The sequence below is a fragment of the Manacus vitellinus genome, unplaced genomic scaffold, assembly GCF_001715985.3.
Source record: "Manacus vitellinus isolate BGI_N305 unplaced genomic scaffold, ASM171598v3 scaffold_44_pilon, whole genome shotgun sequence".
Taxonomy (NCBI): Eukaryota; Metazoa; Chordata; class Aves; order Passeriformes; family Pipridae; genus Manacus; species Manacus vitellinus.
Window position 1 is genome coordinate 852,924 of NW_021940565.1, and position 27,655 is coordinate 880,578.

At 39.3% G+C, this 27,655-nt stretch overlaps 1 protein-coding gene across 6 annotated transcripts in view; it reads left to right on the plus strand.

Annotated features, from left to right (window-relative positions):
* The window catches only part of RALGPS2 (Ral GEF with PH domain and SH3 binding motif 2), a 90,594-nt gene that overhangs the window by 50,107 nt on the left and 12,832 nt on the right, over positions 1 to 27,655 (plus strand). For 4 of the 6 annotated variants that reach the window (XR_001921503.2, XM_018079067.2, XM_018079069.2 and 1 more), the window contains exons 9-17: positions 6,280 to 6,417; positions 7,289 to 7,379; positions 9,283 to 9,350; positions 9,990 to 10,125; positions 10,948 to 11,099; positions 19,748 to 19,802; positions 21,961 to 22,038; positions 23,602 to 23,707; positions 24,435 to 24,527. Coding sequence is in view for 5 of the 6 variants with exons in the window: in XM_018079067.2 (XP_017934556.1) it covers positions 6,280 to 6,417; positions 7,289 to 7,379; positions 9,283 to 9,350; positions 9,990 to 10,125; positions 10,948 to 11,099; positions 19,748 to 19,802; positions 21,961 to 22,038; positions 23,602 to 23,707; positions 24,435 to 24,527 (917 nt within the window). In the remaining variant the exon portion in view is untranslated. The remainder of the gene's footprint in view (positions 1 to 6,279; positions 6,418 to 7,288; positions 7,380 to 9,282; positions 9,351 to 9,989; positions 10,126 to 10,947; positions 11,100 to 19,747; positions 19,803 to 21,960; positions 22,039 to 23,601; positions 23,708 to 24,434; positions 24,528 to 27,655) is intronic. The other 2 variants (XM_018079070.2, XM_018079071.2) reach the window with 1 other exon arrangement.

The following is a 27,655-nucleotide window of genomic DNA, read 5'->3' on the forward strand; positions in this document are numbered from 1 at the left end:
CATTCTGCCTAGATTCCCAGGTTTAGATGTTTAGGTGGTGGCAGAACTGTTAGGAGACAGTTGAGGCTCAGGGGTTGGATCACAGAGAACCACAGTCTCCAACCCCCCCTGTAAGTCTGGAGTTGCTTCTGTTGAGTGGGGCTGCTGGAATACCTGGTTGCAGACCTTGGAAATTAGGTGAAGGAGTTTGTGATTGCAGATACTGTTGCTTTAAAATACGTTCTTTAACCCCTTATTAACTGTCATGTTTTTAAACTGGAATAAGCTGTCGCTTCAGTTGGTTCTGTCATGTTTCTGCACCACCCAGTTTTGGGGCTCAGGTTTCTGTAGAAGTTGCATTACGTCTGCTCTGACACACGGGTGTTTTATGGCTTCTGCAGGGCAAAATGTGCCATTATTCATAGCAACACAGACTTCTTCAGCAGCCTGTCAGAAACACTCAGAGCCATGGACAGAGTTTCAGTACCATTTTACATTTAATGCCATTTCTTCTTGTTTCTTTCTTTTTCCAGACTGATCCCCATGCAAAAAAAAACTCAACTTGTTTTCAAAATTAGTCTTGGACTTATTACTTTTAAAAGTGCTTAAAGGGACAAAAATTCTAATTTAAAAGAGCAAAACAAGCCAGTAACTACTATTTTGTACTACTGTAACACAGACTGTGTTATCCCCCCAAATATTTTATCTCAAAGACAGAGTTGCAGGGATGAGGGTGTGTGGAAGTTGGTATATATTTGGCATTCTTCAGCCTTCTGTACAACAAACTATTCATTCTTTGTTATACTGCTGTGACTCAGGTTCAGCAGGATGTAGAATTTGGAAACCCACCACACAAATTGGAGTCTATTCTTCCAGAGCTGACGAAGGCTCTCGTTCTCCCTGGGCAGTGTAGGGTGTGATGGGTGAATGTAACAAAGGTGTCGCAGGTAAATGTGAATTTAGGATTCCCTTTGTCTGGAAAATGCTGTATCAGTACTTAGCTTTATTCAGAATAATTATTAAAAGAATATGATCAAGTGATAAATACCAGTGATGCCCTGTTATATGTAACAGGAAGAGAAACAGGTTTCTTTGAGAAAGTAAATTTATAATACTGAGACTAGAGATCCTCTGAGACCAGTTATTGATGTTATACATGCTTCATTTTCTTTTGAGCTTTGCCTAAGCAGCTGAAATCAATAAACCCAGCTATGTTCCCCTATGTCTACACAGGATAAGTGAGGATTTCTGTGGATTTTTTTGGCTTAAAACCGGACCCATAACATTAGAAGGACCAGTGATGTGGGGAAAACAATCTTATTATAGGAGAAACGTTCACATGGATTTTCAGTATATCTCTGTATTTAAGTGAGTTACTTTTCCCTGTATAAACAAGTGCTTTTCCGGCAAGTCCCTCTGCCTCTGCTGAAATAACAGGATTACTCTGAATTGTATTGACTGGGATCCAGGAATAATATGTTCTTGGGTTTTGTTCGTCACAGACGTGATGTATTGAGTCACAGAACTCGACCTCTTGGAGATGAATGTGAATCTGATTCCATTTAGGAAAGGCAATCGAAAAGTCATCAAGGGCTTTTGAAGCAGTCATTGAAAACGTGTCACTTTTTACAATGATGAATTCCTAGAAATTCTCTGCCAAAGAGGTTTGTAAATCTTGTCACAGTAGGTATTCTGAAAGCACAGCACAATTTCATAACATTTCCAGTTATTTTGGTCAAGTTTTTTTTTAATGTGGGGTTCCTTTACATACGTTGGCGACCACTGTGTGTGTTTGCACTGTTTGAACAGGCAGGTACAACGAAATGGTGCCTTTTGTCTTTGGAAATGTGTGATTTGGGGGCTCCAGAGTTCTCTTTAAAACAGATACTGAAGGTATGAAGCATCTAGCTATGTTTGCTGTAGGAAATTTTACTTCATTCACTGGTGTATAAATGCTAAGGACCAAACCAACAGGGCAGATTACAAAAAACGAAGCTCAATATTACAGTAATTAAGACCTGATAGATGTGGTTACTGCCAAAAGTTTAAAGGTTCAAATTCCTTTAAAACTTTAAATAGTATATTTTTCCACCATACTTCAGATCATGCTTTTGGCAGCAGCGAAATATTAGTATTGCATTATTTGTTTTAAAATAAACATTTCAAAATTTGAACTCCAGAGTTGGAAGGCAGCAAAGGGGAGAGAGTTAAAACCTTGCACATAGCCAGTTTATTGCTTTAAAATTATTGACTCAGCTGTTTTCATTTGTGGGAGATTTAGGAATTGTTCTAAGCAGTGTAAATCAGAGCCTTGGCTGATGATGAATGAACGGAGCCTGGTGTCCAGAGCACACCATGTGCCTCAAATGGGGGTTGTGGTGCTGGTGTTGTTTGCATTGTTCTCCTTCATATGTAAATAAGCACAAAAGGATAGTAAGGAAAAGGGCTCAAAAACCTGGAAAGGATCCATCTTTCTTGTTTGTCCAGGCTGCTTCAGACTTTTTTCCTCCCATAGCTACCAAATCTTAATTAAGTTTGCTTTCTGTAATACTTTGCTGCTCCTTTTAGCATCAGCCCCTTCGTTCTCTCTTACTGTGTCAGACATCTCTGAGTTTGTTCATACAAATACATAACTTAAATTTTAATTTCCATTGTTCTGGATTATTTACAGTATTTTAATTTTCAAGTCAGCATGAAGAAAGGAAAAAAAAGTAGAAAATTACGTATTAGCAAGTCTTTTTTTGACTTTATCTGTACTTTTGTCTTTTGTTTGTAAACAACTTCCTTGTTTTAATCATTGACTTGCAGCAGTGTCCTTCCCCCCCCCTCTCCCCAAACAGCTGTAACAAACCCCTTAATTTTCCACTTAATATAGTTTTGCCTTGTACACTGCATTTCATGTTTACGAAATGGATCTTTATTTAGAAACAAACTGCAGTTCAGCTGAGGTACAATTCACTTCCCAGAAATTGTTGAAAGAAGGGATTAGTGCCTGTAGCAGCAATGTCTTTGGATTTTCAGCTGCACAATTGCTTGTGCTACAAACTTGATTATGTTCTGAATCACTGTATGACTGGTTTCTTGGTTGGCTCCACAACTCAGAAGCAACTTCCACTCCTCAGAAGTACCATAAATAAAAATGTACTTGAAACGGTATACAATGATTGCTACTTACAGATGTGCATTGATTTGCTTGGGACTTCTCACAGTGGTTTTATTGAGGTATCCATTTTCTAGTTCTAGTAATGCTAGGTCTATGCTCTGGTGTTGGGTGAAATCCAGCTCCCCTGAAATCGATAGGGGTTTTGGCTTTTGCTTTCTGGTAGGATCGGAATTTCACGTTAGTATGTTCACAGTACCCAAATTACATGCTTAGCAAAGACTCTGGGAGTGCTAATTTTCTGTAACTGTAGATAACAATGCAGCTAAACAACTGAAACTAGTTCACCCTTACAACTGGAACGAGTTAGTCTCTGCTCTTATGCAGAGTCCTTTCTAATGCTTTCCAAGTTTCCAAAGTCTACCAAATGCCACAAAAATGAGTTTTAATGTCAGTTGTCAATTTTTTTCTCAGGCTGAGAAGGATTTGTTTCTTCACAATTGTGTGTTGAGGGAGATGTATGTAGCATTCACAAACAGCTCAAAATGAAACTTGCAAGTAAGAATAACTTTAAAACTTACCAAGAAAAAAAGTCTTCCAGCTGGTTTTGCTTCTGTGGGAGATGGAAAATCCAGAGGCCAAGTTGCTTTTTCTTCCTGTATTACCCGATGCTGTGGATTGTTAATCTGCAGTTGGAGCTGAAAACTGCTTTTGTCTTTCTCTGTTAGATCCAAGCTGTACTGAGGAATTGGGTTTCTCCATACGATAACCAAACTAACTGATCATTTAAAAAAGGGGGAAAAAAGTAATGCTCCGGTGTGCGTTATTCCAGAAGAGAGAAAGAAATGGTTTTTTGAAACTGCAGTGTTTTATTCTCACAGAATAGAGCAGAAGTGCTCTAACCAGCTCCAGCTGACCCAGATTCCATATACATCACTTTTGGACAGTGTTTTTTTTAAACAAACACACGCTCGGCTCAGCCGTTCGGCCCACCTATGATGTCACCGCGAGCACTCGGAGAGCAGGAGAAACTCCTCCTTCGGATTTCCTATCCATACCCTCCAGAAAAGGAGGGGGTAGGGAGGTTGAGAAGTCAGGAACAAGGAAAGATTGTTTGCCAGTAGAAGGGAGGTACCATATGGCAACGGACTGTGCAAGAGTTCAGCAGGCAATTACAAATCAAACATTTTTACTACGCTGCCTAAAGATGCCTTTCAAGTTATTACAGTACTGGGCTTCATTTAGAAGAAAGATTCTTTCAGGCTGATAAAACTTGATTTGTGTTGCTGGGAATAAAAGGGGCAGCCTGGCTGGATACAACAGGAAAAATGAAGCATTTGTAGTCTAGAAGAATGTTCGACAGAATGTCGCGTTCAATTCTTGACGTTCACTTAATAAGAAACAGCTCCGGTTGTTAAAGGCACGAAGCCTCCGATACATGTGGAAAATGTTAAAACTCTGTGTGTGTGTGTGTGATGGTTTTGGGTAGGTATCAGAATGTTTGATAACATCTGACCAGTGTTAGAAGTAGCAAGAGCCACAGAGATTACGCTCCTTGAGGAAAGCAGAGTCTGGGTTGGGTTCTGTCCGTGCTCAGCCAGCACTTGAGTACGTTCCGTTTGCTGCCATTGATCCTTTCAGCTTCTTCACAAAGGCTGTGCCAGTTACATTTGAGAGAGAATTACCCTTGTGTGCCTTCAGAATTATTTTAGATTTCATAGCAATGCATCCAGTAGCTTCAGAGAGCTGCTCTCCACAGGAGAGTTGTTGACTTAGCTCAAAGAAAAATTCTGTGCTTAATTGAGCAAGTCATTCAGAGAGATAATCCTACAAATACAGTGGTTTATGAAATCCTGCATAATAGTGCAGGTGCCTGTTACAGGGAATTTCCTTAATTATAGTTAATAAGCATGATTTACTTCTTTCTGTGGAAGACTGAGCAGGTTTGGGATTTTTAAGGCTCGTTTGGACATAGCTTAGTACAGTTGGGTTCGGGACAGCTTACACACTGTAGCATGGCAATTAAAGGGGACTGCCTGATGGTTCTGATTATCCTTTCTATTTTTTAATAAACTCTTTCCAGCAGAATAGAAAATTGAGAGATTTAGTAGTGTATCAGGTCATGTGTAATACCTTTTTATTCCCTTTTTTATATATCACCTTTCAACCACAAGTATTTTAATTTGTTTCTGTGTGTGCGCACACACGCGTGTGTGCGTGTTGATTTTGGAGGGATGCCCAGAGTTTCCCAGCTCACATTTGAGGACTGTACTGGTTAGGTGCTATACAAACACAACTGCTGTTCTTGTGAGGTTGCATTAATAGTCTTCCACCTGTAAAGCCAAACTCCTTGTTATGATTTTGGTTATACGAGGCTGAGAGGTGAAGCAAAATATAATTTTAAAACTTCCCTTTAACAGAAATGGGTTTTTTAAATAATATTATTTGTGTATTTTTTTTAGTTTGGGTATCTTGTGGAAGATGCAGGGGATGAAGAGCAGTTCCTCTTAATAGCAGGGTTGATCAGGATGTGTTTCATTTAGTTGAGGCAGAATGATCAGTCTTTGGGTGAAGTTCAAGAAATGGAGTTGCATTTAGATATAAAAGTGTTTTATCTACAGCATTACTGTGTAAGGAGGAGGATTTTCATCTGTATATGATCAGGGGATTGAAAGAGTAGTAAGATTACAAATAGTGCAGGGGGAAAAGGCAGGTAGAAGACTTAAAATGTCTTATCTGTAAGGCTGTTGGATTCATTCCACATTTCAGTCTGAGTGCTCTTTTTCCCTAGTTAACTTTTCCCACGTTGCTGCAAGTTGAGTCCGAGTTTTTATTCATCTTGAAGGGTTATAGATGCAATTTTTCCTTCTAGTATTTTTTTAATTGCTGAATTGGAAGAAAGAAGTCGTAAACTTCCTAAACAATTAGTAATTTTGATCAGGTGTTTCAGCATTGTGTGTTCAGGGTGCTTCATATTTGTCAAGGGAATTGTTCATTGGTGCTGTGGTGAAGATGGGGTTTGTGAGTAGTTGTTCATGCCCTGGTAATTACTTTTAGATTTAGAAATAATGACATTATTAAAGACCTGCAAGCATATCAGACAACGAAAGCAGAAATTCTTCACAACACCGTTGGTGAGTTTTTTCTGCTAAGTGTGAGACACTTAAGTAAAGAAACTTTTCATTCTGCTCTTATTTCAGGTATTTATCTGTCAGACTTGACATATATTGACTCTGCCTACCCATCCACAGCGAGCATTCTGGAGAGTGAGCAAAGAACAAACTTAATGAACAACATTCTCCGAATTATCTCAGATTTGCAGCAGTCCTGTGAATATGGTAAGCTGTTGTGGAAACACTGCAGTATTAAAGAGAGGAACTTTAAAAGCTTCAATATTTGTTTACTGTAAAGCAACTGAAGTAAGGCCCAGCTCATCTGAATGCCATGAACACCCTCCCTCATCCTCCTCTCACACCAAAAGTCAGGGTTTATTTTGGTATTGCTGTTTGAGACAGAAGAAAATTGCCCTTTTCTTACATCACACACGTTTTTGCAGGACATATTTCCTGATGATAAACATGGAGTACATCCTATTTGAAACAGTAGTTTTACTGGTATGTTATAAGCTTGTAGCCGTGTGCTTCGTAATTTTATGACCATGAATTTTAAAAATAGGATTGCTTTTGGAGTAGTACTTTTACTGGAGGTAATAAAATACGTTCAGCTTGTCTTTTGGACATTTATAGTTCTGTTCATGGATCAGATCATTTATTTTTTCTTCAAAGGTCTCCCTCACAGTCCCCTTCATATTCTAGCAAAGTCGTAAGGCTGTGTTTGCAGTGGTGGAATGTGAATTAGCACAGGAGTGTGGCTTCCCTGAAAGCTCAATATCAAGAGAACATGGGCTGTGAAGGAGTCCTCAGACAGAGCCCTCCACATTCCAGGTGTGGGCCTTCAGTTTGGCCTGAGAAGTTGTCTTTCTTTTCCCTTACATGTGCTCTGATAAGCAGCTCTGGGGTTTGTGGATGTGGGGAGTGTCAGCTCAGCACATGAGATTTGCTGTGAAGTTCTAAAATTTCAGTATCACCAGAGGCTGTAGTTTGTACCTTCATCTCACAGAAAAAGTCAGGAGATCTGAATCTGTTTAGTTTCTGGAAAATTGCTTACCAATGAGTGGTATAGTAATAATAAATGTCATCTGTTCTCCAGATATTCCTATGTTGCCTCATGTCCAAAAATATCTAAACTCAGTGCAGTACATAGAAGAACTACAGAAGTTTGTAGAAGATGACAATTACAAGTAAGTACAAAATGCTACAACTGACTGTAATTCATAACAAAATAACTTCTATAACACAAAGCCTGTCACTTGTAAGATTGCACTTGTATCAGGGGATTGTATTATATTGTATGGGTGTCCCTGCCCATGGCAGGGGTTGGAATGAGATGAGATTTAAGGTCCCTTCCAACCCAAACCATGCTGTGATTCCATGATTATGCACCTCAGATGAACCAGTTGCAAGTGGTTGAGGTTCCAGAAGGATCCTGTGCTCCAAGACATTTTTCCACATGCTGCATGGCTTATCTCCTTCCTTTTCTGTGGCAGAATGTACCAAGCCCTTGTTTTCAAAAGTCTGATAAAGACTTTGTGTACACCTGGCTCACCTGTAACACTGTGCAGTCAATAAGATGAATTCCATAACTGGAGATGGGTTACTGTCATTCTTCAGCAGAACAAAGCCATCTGTGCACCCAGTCCCATGTGTTCACTGAGGGTGACTTAAGGCTTCCACTTGCATGTATTTCATTTTATATTTTGCTCTTTGATTAGGTTATACAGTGTGAATACCTTGTAAGCACTTGATTTCTGTCCATCTCTGTCTCTGCCTGTTCCTCCCAGCCTCCCACCTGAGGTTTCTACCTCTCTAATTAAAAGATTACTGTAATAAGTGATTTGGCATCCAATAAAACTGAGGGAGGGAAATCTGTGGCAAAAGACAGGAACTAGCCCTGAGGAGAGGAAACACCCTAAAGCAAATGTGCTGCCTATGAAGGAGGTTTTTGTTCATTGGCTGATCTGCTGGAGGAGGTTCCCCACCCATTCCCACCCTCTCTGCTTCTTAGTGATGTTGTTTTCCTGCATTCCACGCTCCACCTTCCTCCACCTTCGCTAGGTAGGACTCACTACCAGTGGGAATTTTATTGCTGAAGGAGCTACAGTCTCTTCCTCCTGTACAATCCATGTTTTGGTGGCAGGGCAATGAATGTACGTCTCCAGACTGAATGTTTTTATGGTCAAGGAGTGTATTTTGAAGAACTGTTCTTACTATAAGTGACTGTTTTATTTTTTTTGTCCCCTAAGGTGTCTGTCAGCAAAGAGGCTGAAGTTAGAAACCAGCCATTGTGACTTGAATAGGTGGATTTTATTTAAAAAAATTAAAGAATTTTATCTAAAAAAATTAAGTTATAAAATTGTAATTATTCATTATTAAACTGTTGGGAATAGGAGGGAGAGGAGCTGTCAAACTTCAACTTTTTTTCTCCCCACAATGCAGTAGATACTTTTTCAACCTTGCTAATTTCAAAGATTTTTAATTCTGGAAACTGTGTGGACAAGATACTCTTGATCTTCCTGGAGTTCTCTGCCCCTGGAGTCTGCCTTCTTTGTGGGACTCTTGGAAATGGCATTAAACAGTGCCTGTTACAGAAAAAAGCTTGAGTTATGGATGAAATCAAGTTAATAATGTGTTTTCCAAGACACAAAAGGATCTTGGCTTTTGGACCAGTAAAGACCAAAGGCTCGGCTTGGCACAGTAGACTTTACAGAAAAATTTAAAATACAGAGTGTGCCAGGAATAAATATTTTAGTCAAGGTGGGGGGAGCAATTGTATGTTTTTTTTATTCTTCCCAGGTTTTGTGCTGGAGTAGCAGTATCATCACTGACTTTATGTATCTGCCAGAGGTCCCTGGGCCATGGAGGTCCTGGTGGTGTTGCAAACTTGGCCTGCTCTGTATGAACCAAATAATAAAGTTTGGAAATGGCCTGTGCTAAAGATAACTCTGCACAGTTGATATTAGCTTCGTAGTATTTCTTGCAATTATAGAAGCAGACAGCTTTCAACTGTAAATTTAAAAAATACTTCTTCACAAGCTTATGTTTTGATTTCCTGATAAAGTAATTTTTAATGTTTCTTTAATGCAGACTTTCATTAAAGATAGAACCAGGGACCAGCACCCCCCACTCTGCTGCTTCCAGAGAAGATTTAGTAGGTAAATGCTTAACAAATGTGAGAAGACTTGAGGTTGTCCTGTGCATTATTTTTGAGTTGTGAACGTGGAAAATATTTGCCTGAGGCTAATAAAGAAGTGTGAAGTTTAAACACTGTATATTTGTAATAAAAAGTCTAAAGGTGATCTGTAAAGAAGGAATTGAGTCATTTTTTTAGGTTCTTGTATGTATTGTGGCACTAACTTGTTAGTGTCACTTGGGGTGAAGAGCTATTAAATATTCATTCTTTGTTGTGTCTAGACAGAAGGGCCTTCATCTAAACTTTTCATGGTACGATATGCTTCCAAAAGTGGACATTCTTCTTGGTCAATGCCAAAAGTGGTTGAAGGCAGGAGTCTGAAAATGTAGAATCAGTGGGATTTACCAGTGGAGCAAATGCAGCAACCTTTAGGATTAAAAAATATTTGTAACTGGATGGTCTGTTTGAACTGAGGGTGTTTGATTTTAATCCTGTGCAAATGCTCTAAATTGCAGGGGTTTTAATTATCAGTATATCAATGAGTTTTATTGCAGGCTATCCCTTATAAATTGTGTTTAGGAAGTTTTGTGCTGATTTTCTGAGAAGCAGCCCTGACAGTAATTCTGAAGTGACTCAGGAGTGATGTCTTTTTCCTTGCCAGGCTCTGAAGTCGGAGCATCTCCCCAAAGTGGACGGAAAAATGTTGCAGCTGAAGGAGCTTTGCTACCCCCAACGCCCCCTTCTCCTCGGAACCTGATACCCCACGGCCATAGGAAATGCCACAGTCTGGGATACAAGTCAGCGTCTTCTTTAATCTGAAAATCATCTTAAACTCTGTGATTGTGTCGTGTTTCCTTACAAAAGCTGTGCTTTTAAAAAGTAACATGATTTGTATGCAGTGCTTCGCTTACAGACCCAACTTGTGGCCAGGGAGCGAGCTCAGAACTGTAATGGTGGTATCCCAATCCAAGAGAATTAGTCAAAATAGAAAGACTGAAGTTATGATGATAAGACTAGTCAATGAGTTAACCAAAATGGCTCTTTCTGAATGACAAAACTATCACTTTTAGCAAATCAATGCCAGTGTAATTCTTTCAAATTCAAATTGAAATAACTGCTTTATTGGTATTTTTGTGGAGAGACCTCCTTTGTAGACTTTCATATAACTTTGTGTAGGAATGGCTGCACTAAAGTCTACACCTTTTACCATTCAGGTGTACTTCTAATTAATATCTTGATCATTATGTCATCACTTACCTTGTGATCTTTTCAAAATGCCAGATTGTAGCTATCCAGTAATGAACAACTTCTAATGTGTAAGCTTACCTTTAATGAGCTAGAATGCAGTCCTACAGTTCAACTATGTGTTATAAGAAGACAAAAATGCCTTAGGATATTGAAAGTAATTGTTAATGTACTCCTGAGCCTCTCTTTGTTGCATGAGTGTGTTGAACTTTTAAAACCAGCAATTCCTGTAGTTTGTGCACAATTGCTTGTGACTCGGCCACGACTGAGTTTGGCATGAGGAACACACTGCCTGCAATCCTTCAGGGTGTTAACCAGCTCCTGAAATGTATCCCAGGCAATGCTGTAACAGTTCTGTCCTTGCTCCTTTCCAGTTTCATACACAAAATGAACACGGCTGAGTTTAAAAGTGCAACATTCCCCAACGCAGGACCAAGGCACCTCCTGGATGACAGTGTCATGGAGCCTCACGTCCCATCCCGAGGGCAGGCCGAGAGCTCCACCCTTTCCAGTGGAATTTCAATAGGTAGGAATTGAAAAGATTCCCATGCAGTACCCTTAATAAAGATTTTAGCACTATTGGTTGGTGATTGTACCTGCAGCAGAACTGTTCTAAAATACTGATTCTGTTTTAGAACAATTTTGGGAAATGTAGGTGGAGGAGGGTGGCATAATTTGTACACCATGAACTGGGAAATTATAAAAAAGCACTTTTTTTTTTCCCCCTCCCCTTTAATGATACAACATCTGATACTCCTCTTCCTTGATGGGAGGTGGAAGGAAGTGCAGGGTGTGATTTTCTATTCTCTTTTTTTCCCTCTTAAATCAATCTAAGACTAAAATGACTTTTGATTGTATTTCTGTTGAAAATGCCATATTGACTTGACAGTGAGAACTGTAAATTGCTGACAGTTTTAAGAGCATAATTTCTAGATACTTCTGACTTGGCCAGGTGTAAATAGAAATCTAACCTTCAGATACCTTGAAATGTCAGAATCTACTTAATATTGCTAAGTTGTTTATCTTCATATTTTAGGGTGGTAATCTTTTTGGGGAACCTCTGCTTTCTGAGTGTCTTCTGTGACAAGAGTTTCTCTTTTTTCTTGTTGTGCACAGAATCCTTAAAGTGAAGAGAGGGCAGGACAAGTGCTTCTCATGTCCACCTCTTTGCAGCCAGGGCTAGGAAATGGAACCTCTGTAACAGTCCTTTCTCTCAGATTTGTTAGCTTGATAGAATTTTGTGGTGTTATGCATTTCATTGGAGAACTTAATTTTAAAACACAGCTTTGCTTTTTAGCCTTCATGGAGAGACACAAGGTCACAGATTTTCAGATGATGCTGTTTTCAGGAGCTGTGCATCTATTTTCTTGAGGAGAAGGCCGTATCCTGAGAAAACATTAAATATTTCATGTGGAAAAAATCGAATATCTAGAGGCAATAATTTAAAAAAAAAATTAATAGGTGAATCTGTGGAATTAGACCAAATGTGTGTTACTTTGTTGAGATATAGCATTGCCCTTTTCTCAGGGCAGTGTTTTACTCAGGTTTTCTGTCTGAATATCTAAGAAACTCTCTGCAACTGATCCTTTTTTCCAGGGTAAATTATTTCTTTACCTCCATTAGAGCCTAGCAGGGAAGGTTTGCCAGAGCTGACAGGCAGTTTTTCATGAGGTATGAGTGAGAACCAGTCACCATCCAGATATTTTAGAGAACGTGGGGTTTTCCTACTCCGTCTCATCTCCGAATTTTTCAGTTCTGCTCTCTAGCTCAGCCATGACCTTATTGATTTGATGCAGTAGGGACAAAATTGCCACTTTACAAGACTTGTATAAATCACTTGTAAAACAGCAACCCTTATGCATTTTTTGCAAGACCAGCATTTGTGGTTAAAACTTCCTCTCTCCCATTCTCTTCCACCTCCAGCCTCCCCATACTCGGATACTTCGGTTTTTTCCCTGTTTTGACAGTCCAGCAGCATTATAACTTTTGCTGCTCTTGATTGTGAAAATCTCAATGACACAGAAGATTGGTGGAGGTTCTAGAAATACTTTTGGGGGAAGAAAGGAAGTTTTGGAGGTTTGCAGTATCTGTTACTGCAGGATTCTTGGAAGTGTAAGTTGCCTGGCATTCTGTGCTGCTGCCTCAGCAGGATTGAAGGAAGTTGATTGAAGCTGCTGAGTTCCTCCATCATGTTTGAAGTAGTCTGTTTACTCAGGACTTGGAAATAGTACAGTCACTGCAGCAGAGAGGAGGTTTATGGTGTTCTACAGCACAACTTCAAAAGATGGTCAGGAAAATGTCTTCTGAATGTGTGCACTGAAAAGAGTGTTATTCCTCACCTTGCCCGTAAACGTGGATTTAAACCTCTTGCTCTAGAAACAGGACTACCTTTTTTACATATAAGCCTATATAGGACTGAACTTTTTGGATAAATGATCCCTCTTCAAAACGTGGACAGAGTTTCTGCTATGCCAGCACCTTGAATGTGCCTTTAAAGACATCTGTAATACTTCTTTAAATCACTCTTGTGTTTTGAGAGCTCAGAGGTGTTCAGGCGTTTCCAGTCCTTTCATATTGGAGGATCTGATATAATCTGCCTCTGTGTTAACTATCAAAGCAGCAGCAGTGCAACATCAGTGTCTGTAGGAATCCAGCAGTGTGTGTCTCTAAACTAAAAACATGCCTTCAAGGGATAATGGACTTTTTTCGTTGTGTTGTGTTGGGAAGGACTGGCAGTCTGTTCTGGGAATTGTGGTGCAGAGAATACCCAAAATTTTTACATCAATTAATCTTTCAGATATGAAGGATATTTTTCATTGCAGTGAATGATTCTTAAAGCAGCAGCAGTGCAGAAAGTGAACCAGGCAGGGGATTTGCTGAAAACAGGCCAATCTGTGACATGACAGCCACAGTCAGAGACCTTTATGAGATTCTTTTCTTCATGTCAGGGATTGGAGGCTGATTGTGTGCTTTTAACTCATTCTGTAAATAACCCTGGAACTCAAAAAATATTAAAGATACAGCCCCTTTTATATTAATGTCTTGTGCTTGGGTCAAAACAGCTCTTGTTCCTGAAGCCACGGGACCGTGTTGCACAGCTGAGGATGGTGTACTGTGCTGGAGTGAGGGAGATGTACATCTGGATCTGTTGCCATCTTCCTTTATAACATAGGTGCTTGTTAGCTGAACAGAAGTGAGAAATCTTCTTCCAGCAGTGCCAGGACTATCCTAATTAGAAGGAAGAAACACTTGTCCAGTCCTTTATACGGTGTGAGATGGGAAATGTCCTCTTGAGTTCAGGAATGTAACAAGAGGAAATAGTCTCTTGTAGGTTTTAGATGTTCATAATGTAGACAGTTACATTTGAGCTGGGGATAACTGGAGCTCTTTAGGATCACAAAGAGAATTGTGATCTCTAAGGTTATGATTGATCTCCTTCTTAGATGGGTGGCTAAAAAGAGGTTGTATGACTCGAGTCCTTAAAACCCCACTTTATTTCTGTTGATTGCAAACAGACTTTTGAGGGACAACGCCTGAAAACACAGAATAGTGCTGAAAATGTCTGTTTTGTGCAGACAATCCAGAATATCTGCTTTCAGTAAACTGGGACAGGTGCTTTTACTTTGCAGTGAGAGGTTATTGAGAATCCCCACTCCTTGCTATCAGCAAGTCCTAAAGCTACAAGGTGTCTTTGTTCTGCACTGGCTGTGTTTGTTTTGATGAGGTCACTATGTTTTGGTGAGGTCACTGTGTACACTCTTTCCCTTCCCAGATCTAAGCATTGCTCTTGACTGGGTTCAAGGAACCACCTGCATTCTCCTAGCACCTGTTCTTCTGCCTGTATTTGCCTACTGTCACCTCCTCACCCAAAAGTAGGATAAATTAAGAAGCTTTTACTAGATTGTGGTTCCACTCAGAAATAGCATGAATTTCCTTTATTTCGTAGGATATTTTTCTAAAGAATATATGGTTTTCTGTTACTTCCCGATTTTCTTATGCCTTTAAAGTATTTCTGTATTGCTTAAGGGTGCTCTTAAGTATCTTTGCAGCAGTGAGATTGTTTCATTATTCTCAGAAGCTTTGGATTTCCACCGTTTCTTACAGTTCAGCTCTGCTACGTTACTGGATTTCTTTTCTCAAGCGGAGTGTGTTTACAATGGCTAATTGTTCAGATAATTCTGTAGTAAAGGGACAGTGTAAAATTATCCCTTCTTTTCATATATTGCTTCTGTGTGGCTTTTCTCCTCCTACAACACCAAACCTACAGGATGCAAAGTTATTTTGCTAAGGAGGTTATGTTTTTTAAGAGTGCTGTCTCATGTATACTGCTTAAAAACAGATGTCTCAAGGTATGAACACAGAAACTGAGAATGTAACTTCAGGTGTTTAAAAATTCAGAGGAAGCAGGTATGGATTGTTTTTTTAGCAGTGTTGGAGGCAAATTCTGTTCTAACTTTCAAGTGTTTTCTTTCTCAAACTGTTTCTTTTCCCACTTACTTTTCCTAATCTACAGTGATATGGATGAAAGCTCTGGAAAAACTAAGATTCTTGAACATTGGCCTTTGTTTGTGTGTTGCAATCACTTGAGAATAACTTTAGCCTTTGTTCTAATGCAATCAGAGGAATTAATGCTGCAGAGTCCAAGGAAGGTGTTTTGAATCAGTGTGAATTAATGTAAGAAAGTGCCTTGTAAAAACAGTACATTTCCAAACCTAAACTGGCATGAAATGCATAAGAGAATATCAGCATTTTAATCAAATCCTCTATTAAGTAACCACCTCTAAGTTACTGAATCCTGCAAGGGATTATCTTTCTTTTTAAATAAATGAAGTATAGGTGTAGGTATATAGTGTGTGCATTTACCTTCAGGGGTTTTGGCAGCCTATACAGTAGGGAAGACCTGTGCACAGCCAGTGGGTGTGTTTGATTCCTCACCCTGTAGTTTGCTGTTGAGCTGTTTAGGACTCTGAGTCACCTGATCAAAGTTTGGGTAGGGTTTCAGGAAGAATAAATGTGTTGGGGTTTTTAATATATTTCCTTTAAATATCCCTGAATGTGGATACCCTGGTTTGCTATTGTGAATTACTTCATTAGTGATAAGGTAAGTGAAAAAGCTGTATAATATTAGAGGTTTAAAAATGCACCTGTAGGTGCCTGGGTTTGAGAGGAGGAGAGGGATATATTCTAGCACCCCAATTCTTCCCCAGTCCTTATTAGTGTTGTTTGGTCCAAGGCTTGTGCTCTGGGTGTGTTGCAGTTAATGCAGTTGTACAAATCCTGTTTCTGCCCCATCTTTATCCATTTGGTTATTTGCTTTTGTTGGTTTTTCACCATGAAGCTCATTATCAGTGATGGTAGTAAAGGTTTCTGTTGATTCTCTGGCATGATGCTGCTTGAGTCTTCCCACCATCCTCCTTTGGTTTAACTAGAGAGCCAAAGCTGAGCCATTGAACTTTAGAGTGGTTAAATGAGGATTTTCAGTGTGATCATGAACCCAACAAAGCAGAACAGAACTTTTAGGGCATGGAACCCATCTTCATGGTGTTAGCTGGGTGTTAGCTGTGCTTCAGCCATTGATGTTCAGGCCTCTTGACCAATTTTTTGTGTTTTCACATTAGAATTTCAAGCTCTATCAGGGCAGTCACCAGCCCTGGAAACACGGTGTAACTGGAGCCAAGAGAGTGTCGATGACAGATTTGGGAAGGGGAAAGAATTTTTAGTCTGAATGCTTTTTAAACTCTTTGGGGTTGGTTTGTTTATATTAACACCTGTTTGACTTTGGGGAGTAACTTCTGGATGAAGGAAGCCTGTGTTAAGTGTTCAATATCCCCAGACTTGGGGCAGTGAGTGGATGCCGTGACCGGGGGACTGGGTGTGGAATAGTTTAGGCATCACATGTGATCCCTGTCACACAACTGGCAACCTCAGGCTGTTTGTGTGGCTGGAGCACAGACAGTGCATGTGCACATCTGCAAATGGGAACAGAAAATTCACATCTGAACCGAGCTGCTGTGCTGGAGCTCCATAACCAATCCTGAACCTTCTCAGATAATCACCAGCACGGTTAGCAAAAAAACCCCATTTTGCCAGCTGTGCTGTTATTCCTAAACTAGGAAAAAGCCTTCATATTAAGGAGTAAAGATAAACACAACCCAGATTTTTTTTTTTTTAATCCTGCACAAGAGTTATTTAATTTTATAAGCAATGAAGAAAACCAGGAAGATAGTGGCCTGTGTTAAATGGCTTCTTACCTGAAGCTAAAACGTGTTTAGAGCAGTGATAGCAAAGACTTACACTACCTAGGATTTGTTATGGAGTTTAACCTGAAGACTTGCTCGAGGTTGTTGGAAAAACTCAAATATTGAGTACATACTTGAGAAGAATTTAAGAAGGTGATATATTTTTAGAGTACTGAATGAATGAAATATTTCCAGTTGAGGTGACAGTCAAATAGTGCACTTAATGTTTAAACAGAACTTGGCTAGACATCTAACTTTTATTAAGTTAAAAACAGTCCCTTTTACTTCTGTTTTGTTTTGGAAGGAGGGTGTAATGTATATTCTTTTGGTTTTCGGGAAAGGTTTTGGTTTTTTTAGTATCAGAACTTTTGTTGTGCAAAATACCTCGTCTAGTTTTTTAGAATCTGGAGATATTCTATATGGATGATAGAGGTATAGTCAAATGCTAAAATTCAGTCTTTTCTAGGGTTTTGTTACAATTTTTTACAACCTTTAAAAAAAACATTTAATCAATAGCTGTGATGTTTGGCCCAAGTTTTTTACAAATTGACGTTGCTCTTAAAAGTGTAATAATTGGAAATTTCTGTATAGATTAAACTTTTAAGTGAAACTTTTTGTTTACAAAGCCCCCAAATTCATTCAAGTTTTCTAACTGTACTGATACTGTAGCAAGGATTGTCACTTTCTGACAGATGACATTTCAGCTCTTCCTCTAAATTGCTTTGCATTTTTAGAAAGCAGCACTAGCTTTTAAATCTGTCTGTAGTGTACTTAGTACAGCAATTGAATTACAGCTTTATTAACCAAGCTAATACAGTTGCCATCAAAATGTCATTTCAGGTAGAATTTTAATGTATCAGCCTACTTTAAATATAAAGAATTACTTCATAATAGTCTTATTACTTATTGCTTAATTGTGTGGATTTCTATCACATGGGCCTCAATTAAGTAGAGCTCATATTGAAGTTGCACTTCTTGTTAGTACAAAGCTAAATCTAAGCAGTAATAAGGAAATAAATAAGATTCTAAGTGTCCCTAATAACTTCAGTGTTGGATGAGTGACTTGATAGGAATTGCTGCACCATTTTGCAGGACAGATTGCTCCAAGTAGCCACAAAGAAAATCTCAATTATGTGCAAGGAAAACTTCTTTGATACACTGTTGAGACCTCCCTTCCTAATTGTCATTCCACCTGCTGGAAGGACCTCAGCACTTGAAAATCTTCCTGTAAGAGATTCTACTACAAGACAGTCAGCTGGGAGGTCTTACCCCAAATATCTCCTTCAAGTTGTCTCTGAATTGTTACCTCTCATTCTGTCTCTTCATCCCCAAAGCATGTTACTTATTTATTTGAAGAGACTTTATGTGTCACCTTACAGAGGAATGCAGCTGTGGTTTTGGTAGGGTGAAATAAATCACTGAGTTTCTCACTGTGACACGGATGTAGAGTTTGCTGAAAATATTAAATGACAGGTTTTTTTCCTCCCAGGAAATGATGAGCATTGTTCTGGAACTTTGCAAAGACTTTTACTGTAACAGCAGGTTCCACCTGAATTGGTTGGTTACTTGTTGGATATATTACTTCTCTTCTTGCAGCCCTTTATTCCCAGCTTAGGAGTCAGTAGCTCCACTGGAATGTCACTTTTATGTCTCTCAGCTTCTTTCCCTATACAAATCTCTTTTACTGTAGTGTTGGTGTGAATCAGGTTAGGACTTTGCTTTGAGAAAAATGCAGAATAAGCTGGGACCAAGTTATCTGCTATCCCCTAGAGATGATGTTAATATGAGGATGTTGAGCTAATGTTTGCACAGGAGGCATCTCAGTTGAGCTGGCAGATAAAGGCGTGTCTTTTCTCTTGGATTTTGCACAGAGAAAACTTGAGTCCATGCTGACATTTTCATGGCTCTTGGCTGGAATTATTCCTGCTGTGTGTGACACTTTATTGCCTCCATGTTTACTCAGTGAATATCCAGACTTTGTACACGTTATTCTTCAGGGCACCACTTTTCCCTGCTGATTTTCTGTGTAAAATTACTGGGAATTTGTTCCCATTTTTAGCTGCTGTTTCTCTGGGAGAACCCTTAATTAAGGTGCATTGATTTAGATTGTTTTTTTATTGGTTTTGCTTTCTGGTTTGTTTGAAAATAACTGAATAAATTCTTCCTTTGAACACTCTGTATAGTACAGTTAGTAATTGAAGTTACTGAGTTCTGTTAACAGTATTTCTATACTGATATATATTTACTGACTTTAAACAACATTACAGATAACACCCACCTTGTATCTGTACTTAAATACTCATTTTCAGCCTAATGGGATTTACTATAACTGTAAAGTTACTGTGTTATTTGTGGGCATGCCAAGATGAATGCATTAGATATTAGATTTTGTGATTTTCCTCTACTGTCAGTGTTGAAAATAAGATACTTGTGGTAACACTGGATTTGTTTACAAAGCACAGAAGGAAGTAATGCTGTTGTGATCTGATAAAGTAAGTGGGAGATAGCTTTAAAAAGTTGTTTAAGGTTTCTCAAATCATGTGTTGGAGACTCAGCAATGAATTTGCACTTCAGTGTTGTGACCACGTATGATTTCGTAAGGAATTATTTCAATAAGTGACCTTTTCTTTTTAAATGCTTGTTGTGTTAATCAGACAAATCTTCATTTTTGACGTTCTTTAAATTTTGTAAACACCTTTCCCACTTATTAGTGCTCCTTTTCTTCAACTTCTTAATGTGCACCTAGACCTTGTCCCTTCAAATCTCTGCCTCAGTTCCTGTGAAATTCCTGAAGCAAATTACGAAGTATTTTCCTTGCAGTGTTTTACTGAAGTGTTTTTACACATTTAATCTCAAATATTGTGTTGAGAGACATCGTTGAAATGGATCAATTGTAGATGCTGAAATAGTGTCATTCATTCTTATCTTTTTCTAGGTAGCAGTGATGGCTCTGAGCTCAGTGAAGAGACTTCCTGGCCAGCATTTGAAAGGTAAGAAAAACCTGTGTTTCTCTGTTCACATTGCTGCCTAAAATCTCTCACTCAGTCCTCAAAATGATTCTTTATTTTAGTGATCTAGAGGTCTTCTGTATGTAAGAACACTGAAAAACTGTAGTAGGTTCACTGGATCTGTTAAAGCAGCAGAGAAGTACCTTTTGCTCACTAATAGTTAACAGGACTTTTGTCTAATTGGGTGTTTACTCATTGCACACATTCTTTAAGTAGCTCAGCCAGAGAACCCTTAGACCCCAAAGCATTTTTATATATGTGGATATTTTGTGTGTGCTGTTCATGTGACCCATCTGGTTTTCATTTTCACTTCCCCTGAGACACTTCACCCGTTTGTGATCCCTTTGCTCTCCTGTCATTGACACTGTCACCTCTTTTGCTCTGCTTTTCATGTCCTTGTTACTCCTGTTACACAGCAAAACACAGAAATGCCCCTTGCTGATGTCTGGTTTTGTGGTCCAGAATTAACATATTCCTCCTTATCCAACACCTTCAAAGGCCCAGGTGACAGTGACCATGTGAGCCCCTTTCCATGTTGTATTTGAGAATGTGGAAAAAGACCAACAGCTGTAGTTTTAATATAGAAAAAGATGGAATATTCACCTTCCCACAGCTGAGCAAGATGCACAATAAATTGTGTTGTTTGCTTCTATAACACAATTTCAGGTAACCCATCAGCCTCAGAGCTGCCATGGATGACCTTTCCTACCATGCTTTGACATTTTTAGTAGGAATTTTTGTCAAAGAACTTTATAGTTGGTACCACTGTTACCACAAACCTTATATTCTGCTTGAAATCACTGAAGCAGTTAAAGGTCTGTGCTAATTTTGGGAGAAGCCTTTGAAAATCTCTCTGTGCCAAAGGTGAACTCTTGGATGTTTCATGCTATAAATATGGATACATACATGAGGAAAGGCTCTTATGATTCCATTAGGTAATCAATGGGAATGTTCCATGTGAGCATAGAAAGAAAATGGGGTCAGAAAGGAAATCTCAGACTTGGGGCCTGCATCACAGGGCACATAAAACATTCAAAAGGTTTTCTTTCTTTTCCTTTCCTGCTGCCTTATGGAATCATTCAAGTAATTTTTCAAAGATAAAAATTATATGGAAAAGCCCTTAGACAAAATGGTGAGCTGAGTGCTTTTAGCATAAGAAACTTAAAAATTTTAGTTAGGTTTAAACTTGTGGTAGCACTCCTCGGAACTGTCATGGGGGCTCCTGAGTCAAAGCAGAGGGTTTTCATCCCTGTCCGCATGAGAACTGACAGGCCCAGACTCCCCCAGTTAGAAGGTTTGCTCCATGTGAAACAGTGAAGTCAGAAGAACCCTCCTCCAAATTCCACTGGCCTTCCATACTTTCCTCTTTCCTGAGAGAGCTCTTTGAGAACCCTGTTTGAAGCTGCACGTGTTTCAGGGTGAGTTCTCTTGCCTGATTCCAGGGAAAGGGATGGGGTTCCTTACAGGCATTCCAAACACAGTGTGTGAAATTCCTGGAGATATGCAGCAACCTTGAGTCTGTTCCTTTGTTTATAAGATGCTGAAGCACATTTTGGAATTTAATACACTGACATGCAAGCGTTAAAATTTAAGATCACTAGAGCAGGTGTCTCTAGTTTTGGTCTGTACAGTGGGTTTCTATTCTTTATAAGCATCTTTAAGTGAGGGAGAGGCATCAGTTGTCTGGAATTAACAGCTCTGGCAAAATTGGGATAAATCCAGTGTTATTAATGACTACTTTCTATGCAGCTTGTGTGTGTGCATACTCATAGAAATTGAAACCATTTTTTCTAGTAACATCTAAAGTCAGATTTAAAGACAAGTTTTATTAGTGTGGTTCCTTTGCATTGATTTAATCTAACAACTAAATGCAGGCTTTGCTCTCAAAATATATTATTCTTCAGTGCCAATAAAACACTTCAGTATTATGAGTTCTGACAAAGAGAACATCTGATGAAATCAAAACCCATGGTGTCTCTCTGCATGCGTTTTTCTGAACAAAATTATCCTCTGTTTCTGATGTGGAAGAAGTGGCTTTGTGATATGCACACAAAAATAGTTCTGTGCTGTTTTAGCAGTCGTGCTGTTTGTGTGGATAAAAGTATATGTAATACATACAATTTATAATGGAATCCAACAGGAACAGGTTGTACCATTCTCTCGGTCCGGGGACAAGAGTGTCACGAAATGGCCATCGAGGCCACATGAAGGCCAGCAGGTACAATCCCACTGCACACAGAGGTGTCCAACCTTCCCTCTGGTGTTGGTGATTTGGTTTGGTTTGGTTTCATAATTAAGTGGGTGTTTTCTGATGTTATCTTTCTAACTTACATGTCAAAATAAAAGGTAGAGACCTTTTTCTTCAGACTTAAAAACTTTTCTGTGCCTTTACTCTATGTCACCACAAGGACTTTTGTTCGTTCTGGTCTGCAAATCCAAATTCTGAACCGTGGGATCTTTCTGTCGAGGCTTAAAGATGTTTGGCCAGGGTAGCTTTTGCACTGCCTGCCACTGTGGAGCAGTGCTGGGAGTTCCCATGGGGACAGTGAAGCTGCTTCTGGTGCTGATGGATGGCATTCCACGTGTTTTCTTTGCTGGCAGTTCTGCATTGAATTTCTTTGCTCCTCTTCACTGTGCCTAAAAAAAGTAACACATTCAAATTGCCCCCAATTTATTATATATAATGTTATTTGCAAGCTGACAGAGTAACATAACTGATTATTCTGACAAATTAAAGTACAAATCCTGCCTCCAGCTGTGTGTCACTCTAGTTGGGAAAGAGATGGCCATTAACCGTGAAACCTTTGTCACATTAAGAACCAAGCACTGTCTCACTGAATAAACTCATGTTTGCATCTGTCAGTGTCCAAAATTGTCTCCATATCATCATCCTCTGTAGGTGCTGCAGTGAAAAGGTTTGCCAGATTTCCAGCTTACTTTGAACATTTGTGAACGTTAGGATGGATGAAACAGCAAATCCTGACTTACTTGGAAATGATTTTTGGGGGCTGTTCAGTCTCTTGGCTTTTCTGGAAAGCTGCTGGGTCCAGCACTTCAGCCACACGCTCTGATTGACATTTGCTGAAATGATTCCTCCTGTAACTTTTCTCTGATCAAAAATGGTTTTTGAAACAGTCAGTTTTGTGAGTTTAATCAAGCTCAGTTTTGTTTTCACAGTGCTGTACCTGGCATTTGTTTCAGCCCCTTGCTCTCAGATCCTACGTAGGGCAGGCAATTAGAGCCCCAGTTACATTAAAACACCTTAAAGCTGTGGTTTGGGTTTCTACTCTTTATTCCTGCTCCTGCCCACTCTTCCTGCTTTCAGATATTTTAAAGACTGTGCATGTTTGAGCTGTGCTTTGGTTTTGACGTGCTAATGATTCCAGTGTTTCTAACCAAAAACTACTCAAGTCTTTCTTGCAAGGGCTGAAGGAGAGGTTTAACACGTACAGCAACTGTGCAAATGCACTTCAGACGTTTGCTTTTTAAGATGAATTGTTCTTGTCTTTCAGTTGTGTTTTGAGATTTAATTTTTTTAATTAAGGATTTAATTACCTGCTTGGCTAATTAATTTTTCCGATCACTTTTGCTTGCGAGTGTAAAATCCACAACAGCAATTCCTTGTAACAGCCAAAGTCTTTTTCCACAATGAAGTCCAATAAATAAAAAGTTGACATTCCTAAATTACAATAAAGGTATTTGCATTAGGTTTTTGGTAATGGTTGGAAAACTACTTTAGGAAAAATATTTTTTCACACAAATCTTCACATGCTCCTTTCAGCTCTCTAGAATCTGAAGATTTGGCTGTTCATTTGTATCCAGGAGCAGTTACTATTCAAGGTGTTCTCAGGAGGAAGACTTTGTTGAAAGAAGGCAAAAAACCTACAGTAAGATACTTTTTTTTAATTAATTTTCTCACCTTCTTCCTTTGCCCAGTTATAAATATAGTAAAATGGTCATTGGGCAACTAATTCAAGTGTCTGAGGTCTCCTCTGCATTGCTAGTTAAGATTTAGGGTCACTGCTAGAGTTTTCATTCTTCTATTTGGCACATTTATTCAGTTTATAAGGCTATACCCATAATCTAGGGAGTAGGAGAGAAGGAAACGCTACATAAAATTTTCTGCAATTACTGATGACTTTAAAGGAGAGGATTGTGTTTTGTCTTCCTTAACAGTAGGTAAATCCTAACCATCAGCATTTGATAATAACCATTAGCATTTACTCTGCAGATGCTTGATTGTGAATTATAAATCAAAGTACATATTCATGAGAATACTTTATGGCAGTACCCAAAATGGAAAAGAAAACGGACAGATTGACTCAATGAAGTGTTCAGTAGGGGTTGCAGGAAGTAGAGAGTGAGATGCAGAACATTTTTCTCAGATTAGTGAGGAAAGGCACACGTTCTTTCTGCTCTCTGGATTTTTCCTGCATTCATTGGCCTGCACGAATAACAAACAGCAGCTTTGGAGACGTGGCTGATGGCTTGGCTGGGCAGTCAGTGCTGTCATGTTCTTGCAGGATGATGTGATGCCTCCTGTTTTACAGCTCAGCGTTATGAACCGTTTCACTTACCCATTGCACTTGGTTTTTCTTCCTCCTTTCTCCCCAGGTAGCATCTTGGACGAAATACTGGGTAGCACTGTGTGGAACCCAGCTCTTCTACTACGCTGCAAAATCCCTGAAGGCCACAGAGAGAAAACATGTATGTAAACCAGGCCTGTTCCAGTATCATCTGCCAAAATTAAAATGTGATTTCCCGATGTAAACACTGAGAGTAGTTCAGGCCTTGCCTGATTTCTGGTCAGCACCATCCTGTCTCCCAGTCACTCAGTCACCTCATATGGATATACCCGAGGGAAATATCATTTACATTTATGTGCTACACCAAGAACATCTGCTTCACATCTGCCATGTGTCTCTTGGAGTTTGTTGGTCTGTAAGGAAGGGAACTCTGTCCTTGGGTCTGTCCCTTTTCTAAGGTAGAAATCCTCTTTTGATGATCTGAGTGTTGCAGCAACTTGAAATCCAAACAAGCACCGATGAGGAAAGCCTGGGAAGTCACAGCATACAACATTAAACATGTAGTAATTTCATGTGGTAGAACTACACTATTCTCTTTTTCTGTATAATCATGTATTCCATTAGCACAAAACACTTCATCTGTTCAGCAGAGAGCTGAATGATGCTCCTTTTACTCGCTGCAGCTTTATTTGAAAGAAGCTGAAAATATTTTGCTTATGTGGGGAAGGAGTAAGAGGATTTTCTGTACCTGTCCTAGGGATGTTATGGTGTGCATGGTTCCTGTTTAATGCTCCTGGTTAATTATAATGATTCTGTTAAGAAGCTGGATAAAATTTGAGTAACTTGAGTCTTTTTTCTGAGTTCATTCACTACTCAGAAAATCTTTACTAACAGTTCCCTTGGCCTGTGTTTCAGGTTAATTTATGACAACTGTCACTGAAAAACATTTGCTTTGCATAAAGCTTATGTAATTTTGCAAACTGAGATGTGCTCATGGAATCCTTGTGAAAGGGACTTTATTTCTTTTTGGTACAAAATACTGCTTTCTTATCCCAACATTTTCATATTCAGAGGGTAGAGATTTGAAGCTTAAGATTTCTGCTTAGTAGGCTCCTGGGTGGTTGAAGTTGCTGTGTGGGAAGTTTGTGTGTAATGTTGTCTTAATTTAAAAAAAAATAAATATTGTTTTCCACTTTTATTGAAAATTCATTAAGAAACAGTATTCTAATACTCAGAGTAGTTTAGTAATAGCTAATAACTTGTAGAAATATTTGCATGGTTTCTTTGCCATCCACTCCCCACTAGGTTTGCTTAGGTGAGGTCAAAACTACTTCATTTGTCTTGCCAGTTAAGACAATACTAGCCCAGGCTAAAGGTCTATTAGCCAGGCATCCTGTCTCCTGGCTCTCCTGGGAGAATTGTTTGGATGTATTTGTCTCTGGTTCCAGTGAAAACTTTATGGAAGGATTCAGTCTCATTAGAAGGAAAGGTAGCTGGAAAGAGCAGACTTGTAAGCTCTTATGAGCAGAAATGCCAAGTATTAAAGAAAAAGTACCAAGAGAGAACTGGTGCTGGCATTGTGTCACTCACAGTTAGTTGCTTGTTTTTTCTGGAAACACTGAGAAATGGAAAAGAAATTTTTGGTAATGTCAGACTTTGTGTTCCTGTTACTGCTGTGATTCCTTCAGGCTCTGTGCCAAAATTGCATTTTGTTTCCTTTTAAGAATAGAATGTGCATTTGTAAGTCTCTCTTATCCACTGTCCACCACAAAATTATGGAGGACTTTACCAGACTTGTATCTATTCATTCAGAAGCTTCTTTTTCACTTTTCTGTATTAAAATTTTAAAACAATCTAAATAACGTGCAAGTTTAGAGACTGTGGAAAAATTGCATAGTGGGTAGTTATATTGTTTGGAAATTTGGTATATTGAATTTTTAATCATTTAAATGGTCCTGCCCTTTCTTTAGACAGAAGTAAATGAAGGAAAAAGGTGCAAAGTCTGGTACCTGATCCTCCTGAGTCTCTGTTACTGCAAAAGCCTTTCCTTTGGCTTGAAATGCTGTCACAGCCATTTAGAGTGCTCTTTGGGAAATTGTTTTCTGAACCTCTTGATTTGACTTTTAATATTCCCCAAGTCACTGATGTGTTGTGATACCCCCAACAACTAAACTGCTGGTGAACTGGTTCTTAGGCTGGTGCCTAAGGAGCCAAAATCTGTCTCTCATCCTGGTGTTTTCACATTTCTCTGTCCAGGGATGATCCAGCAGAGCAGTTAAGGGAGTTTGCAGATAGAGGAGAGGAGGCATTTGAGTCCAGGATGCTGGCAGGATTTCCCACCAGGAGCCTGCCAGCCTCGTGGCTTGCAAACACTGAGTGGAGTTTGAGCAAGGCAATTCCCAGGAAAGGGAGGAGCAGGAGTGGTAGTTAAAAGCAATGACTGCTGGAGCAGATTAATTTTTTTTTAATAGTTGGCTCTGTGAGGTTGGATTGAACTATCCAGCACAACCTTGGATTTGGCTGTACACAGCTCATGTCTTGCTTTGAGGTTTTTAGGGCAGTGAACATACTTTGTTCTGTTTTGTGGATGCAAAGCCTGTTGTGAACTCTCAGTCTGTGATCTGGTTTCCCAGGCACAGTCAAGGTGAAAATATTGTAGTAACTATTAGCTGTGGTTTGGGTCGTCTTTTATTTACACAAATAGTTCCCAGTGAATGCTCACAGTGAACCAACCTCTGCTTCAGAGGTTATTAGAGCACAGAGTACGATCTTTATGCTGAAATTAAGGTGGAAAATAACCTGGTAACTGCTGTAGGAGCCTGAGGTTGAGGGATTAAGGGGAGAGGCTCCAGTTTATTAAGCAACCTAATAATAAGTGGTCAGTGACTTGTCCAGCTGCTCTGCCTGTGTTGTAGTTTGAACCTGGCTATCCATGGCATAGATTTCCATCTGTTGCACTGCAGGGTTACTGTGCAAAGCCTCACCTTTTGTTCTGGAGCCTGTGGTTGCAGTTTCAGAAAGAAAGTTAATCAGGAGAGAATGAACTGCAGATGGTCAGTCATCCATAGATAGTTGGAGCATGAGTATATCCTCCAAACACTATCCAGTGATATTCCTAAGAGGTTTGCTCTGCAAAATACAGAGATTCAAGGTTAGATCTAGATTTGGGGGTTTTTTTACTGTCTAATGCTGTCTACTTGGAATCAGGCTTCTTTTTCAAAGACCAATACATTGGAGATTTACCTCAGCAAAATATTCCAATCATCTTCTGGAGCCATTTAAACAACTGTCTTCTCTGCTTCCTTTCTC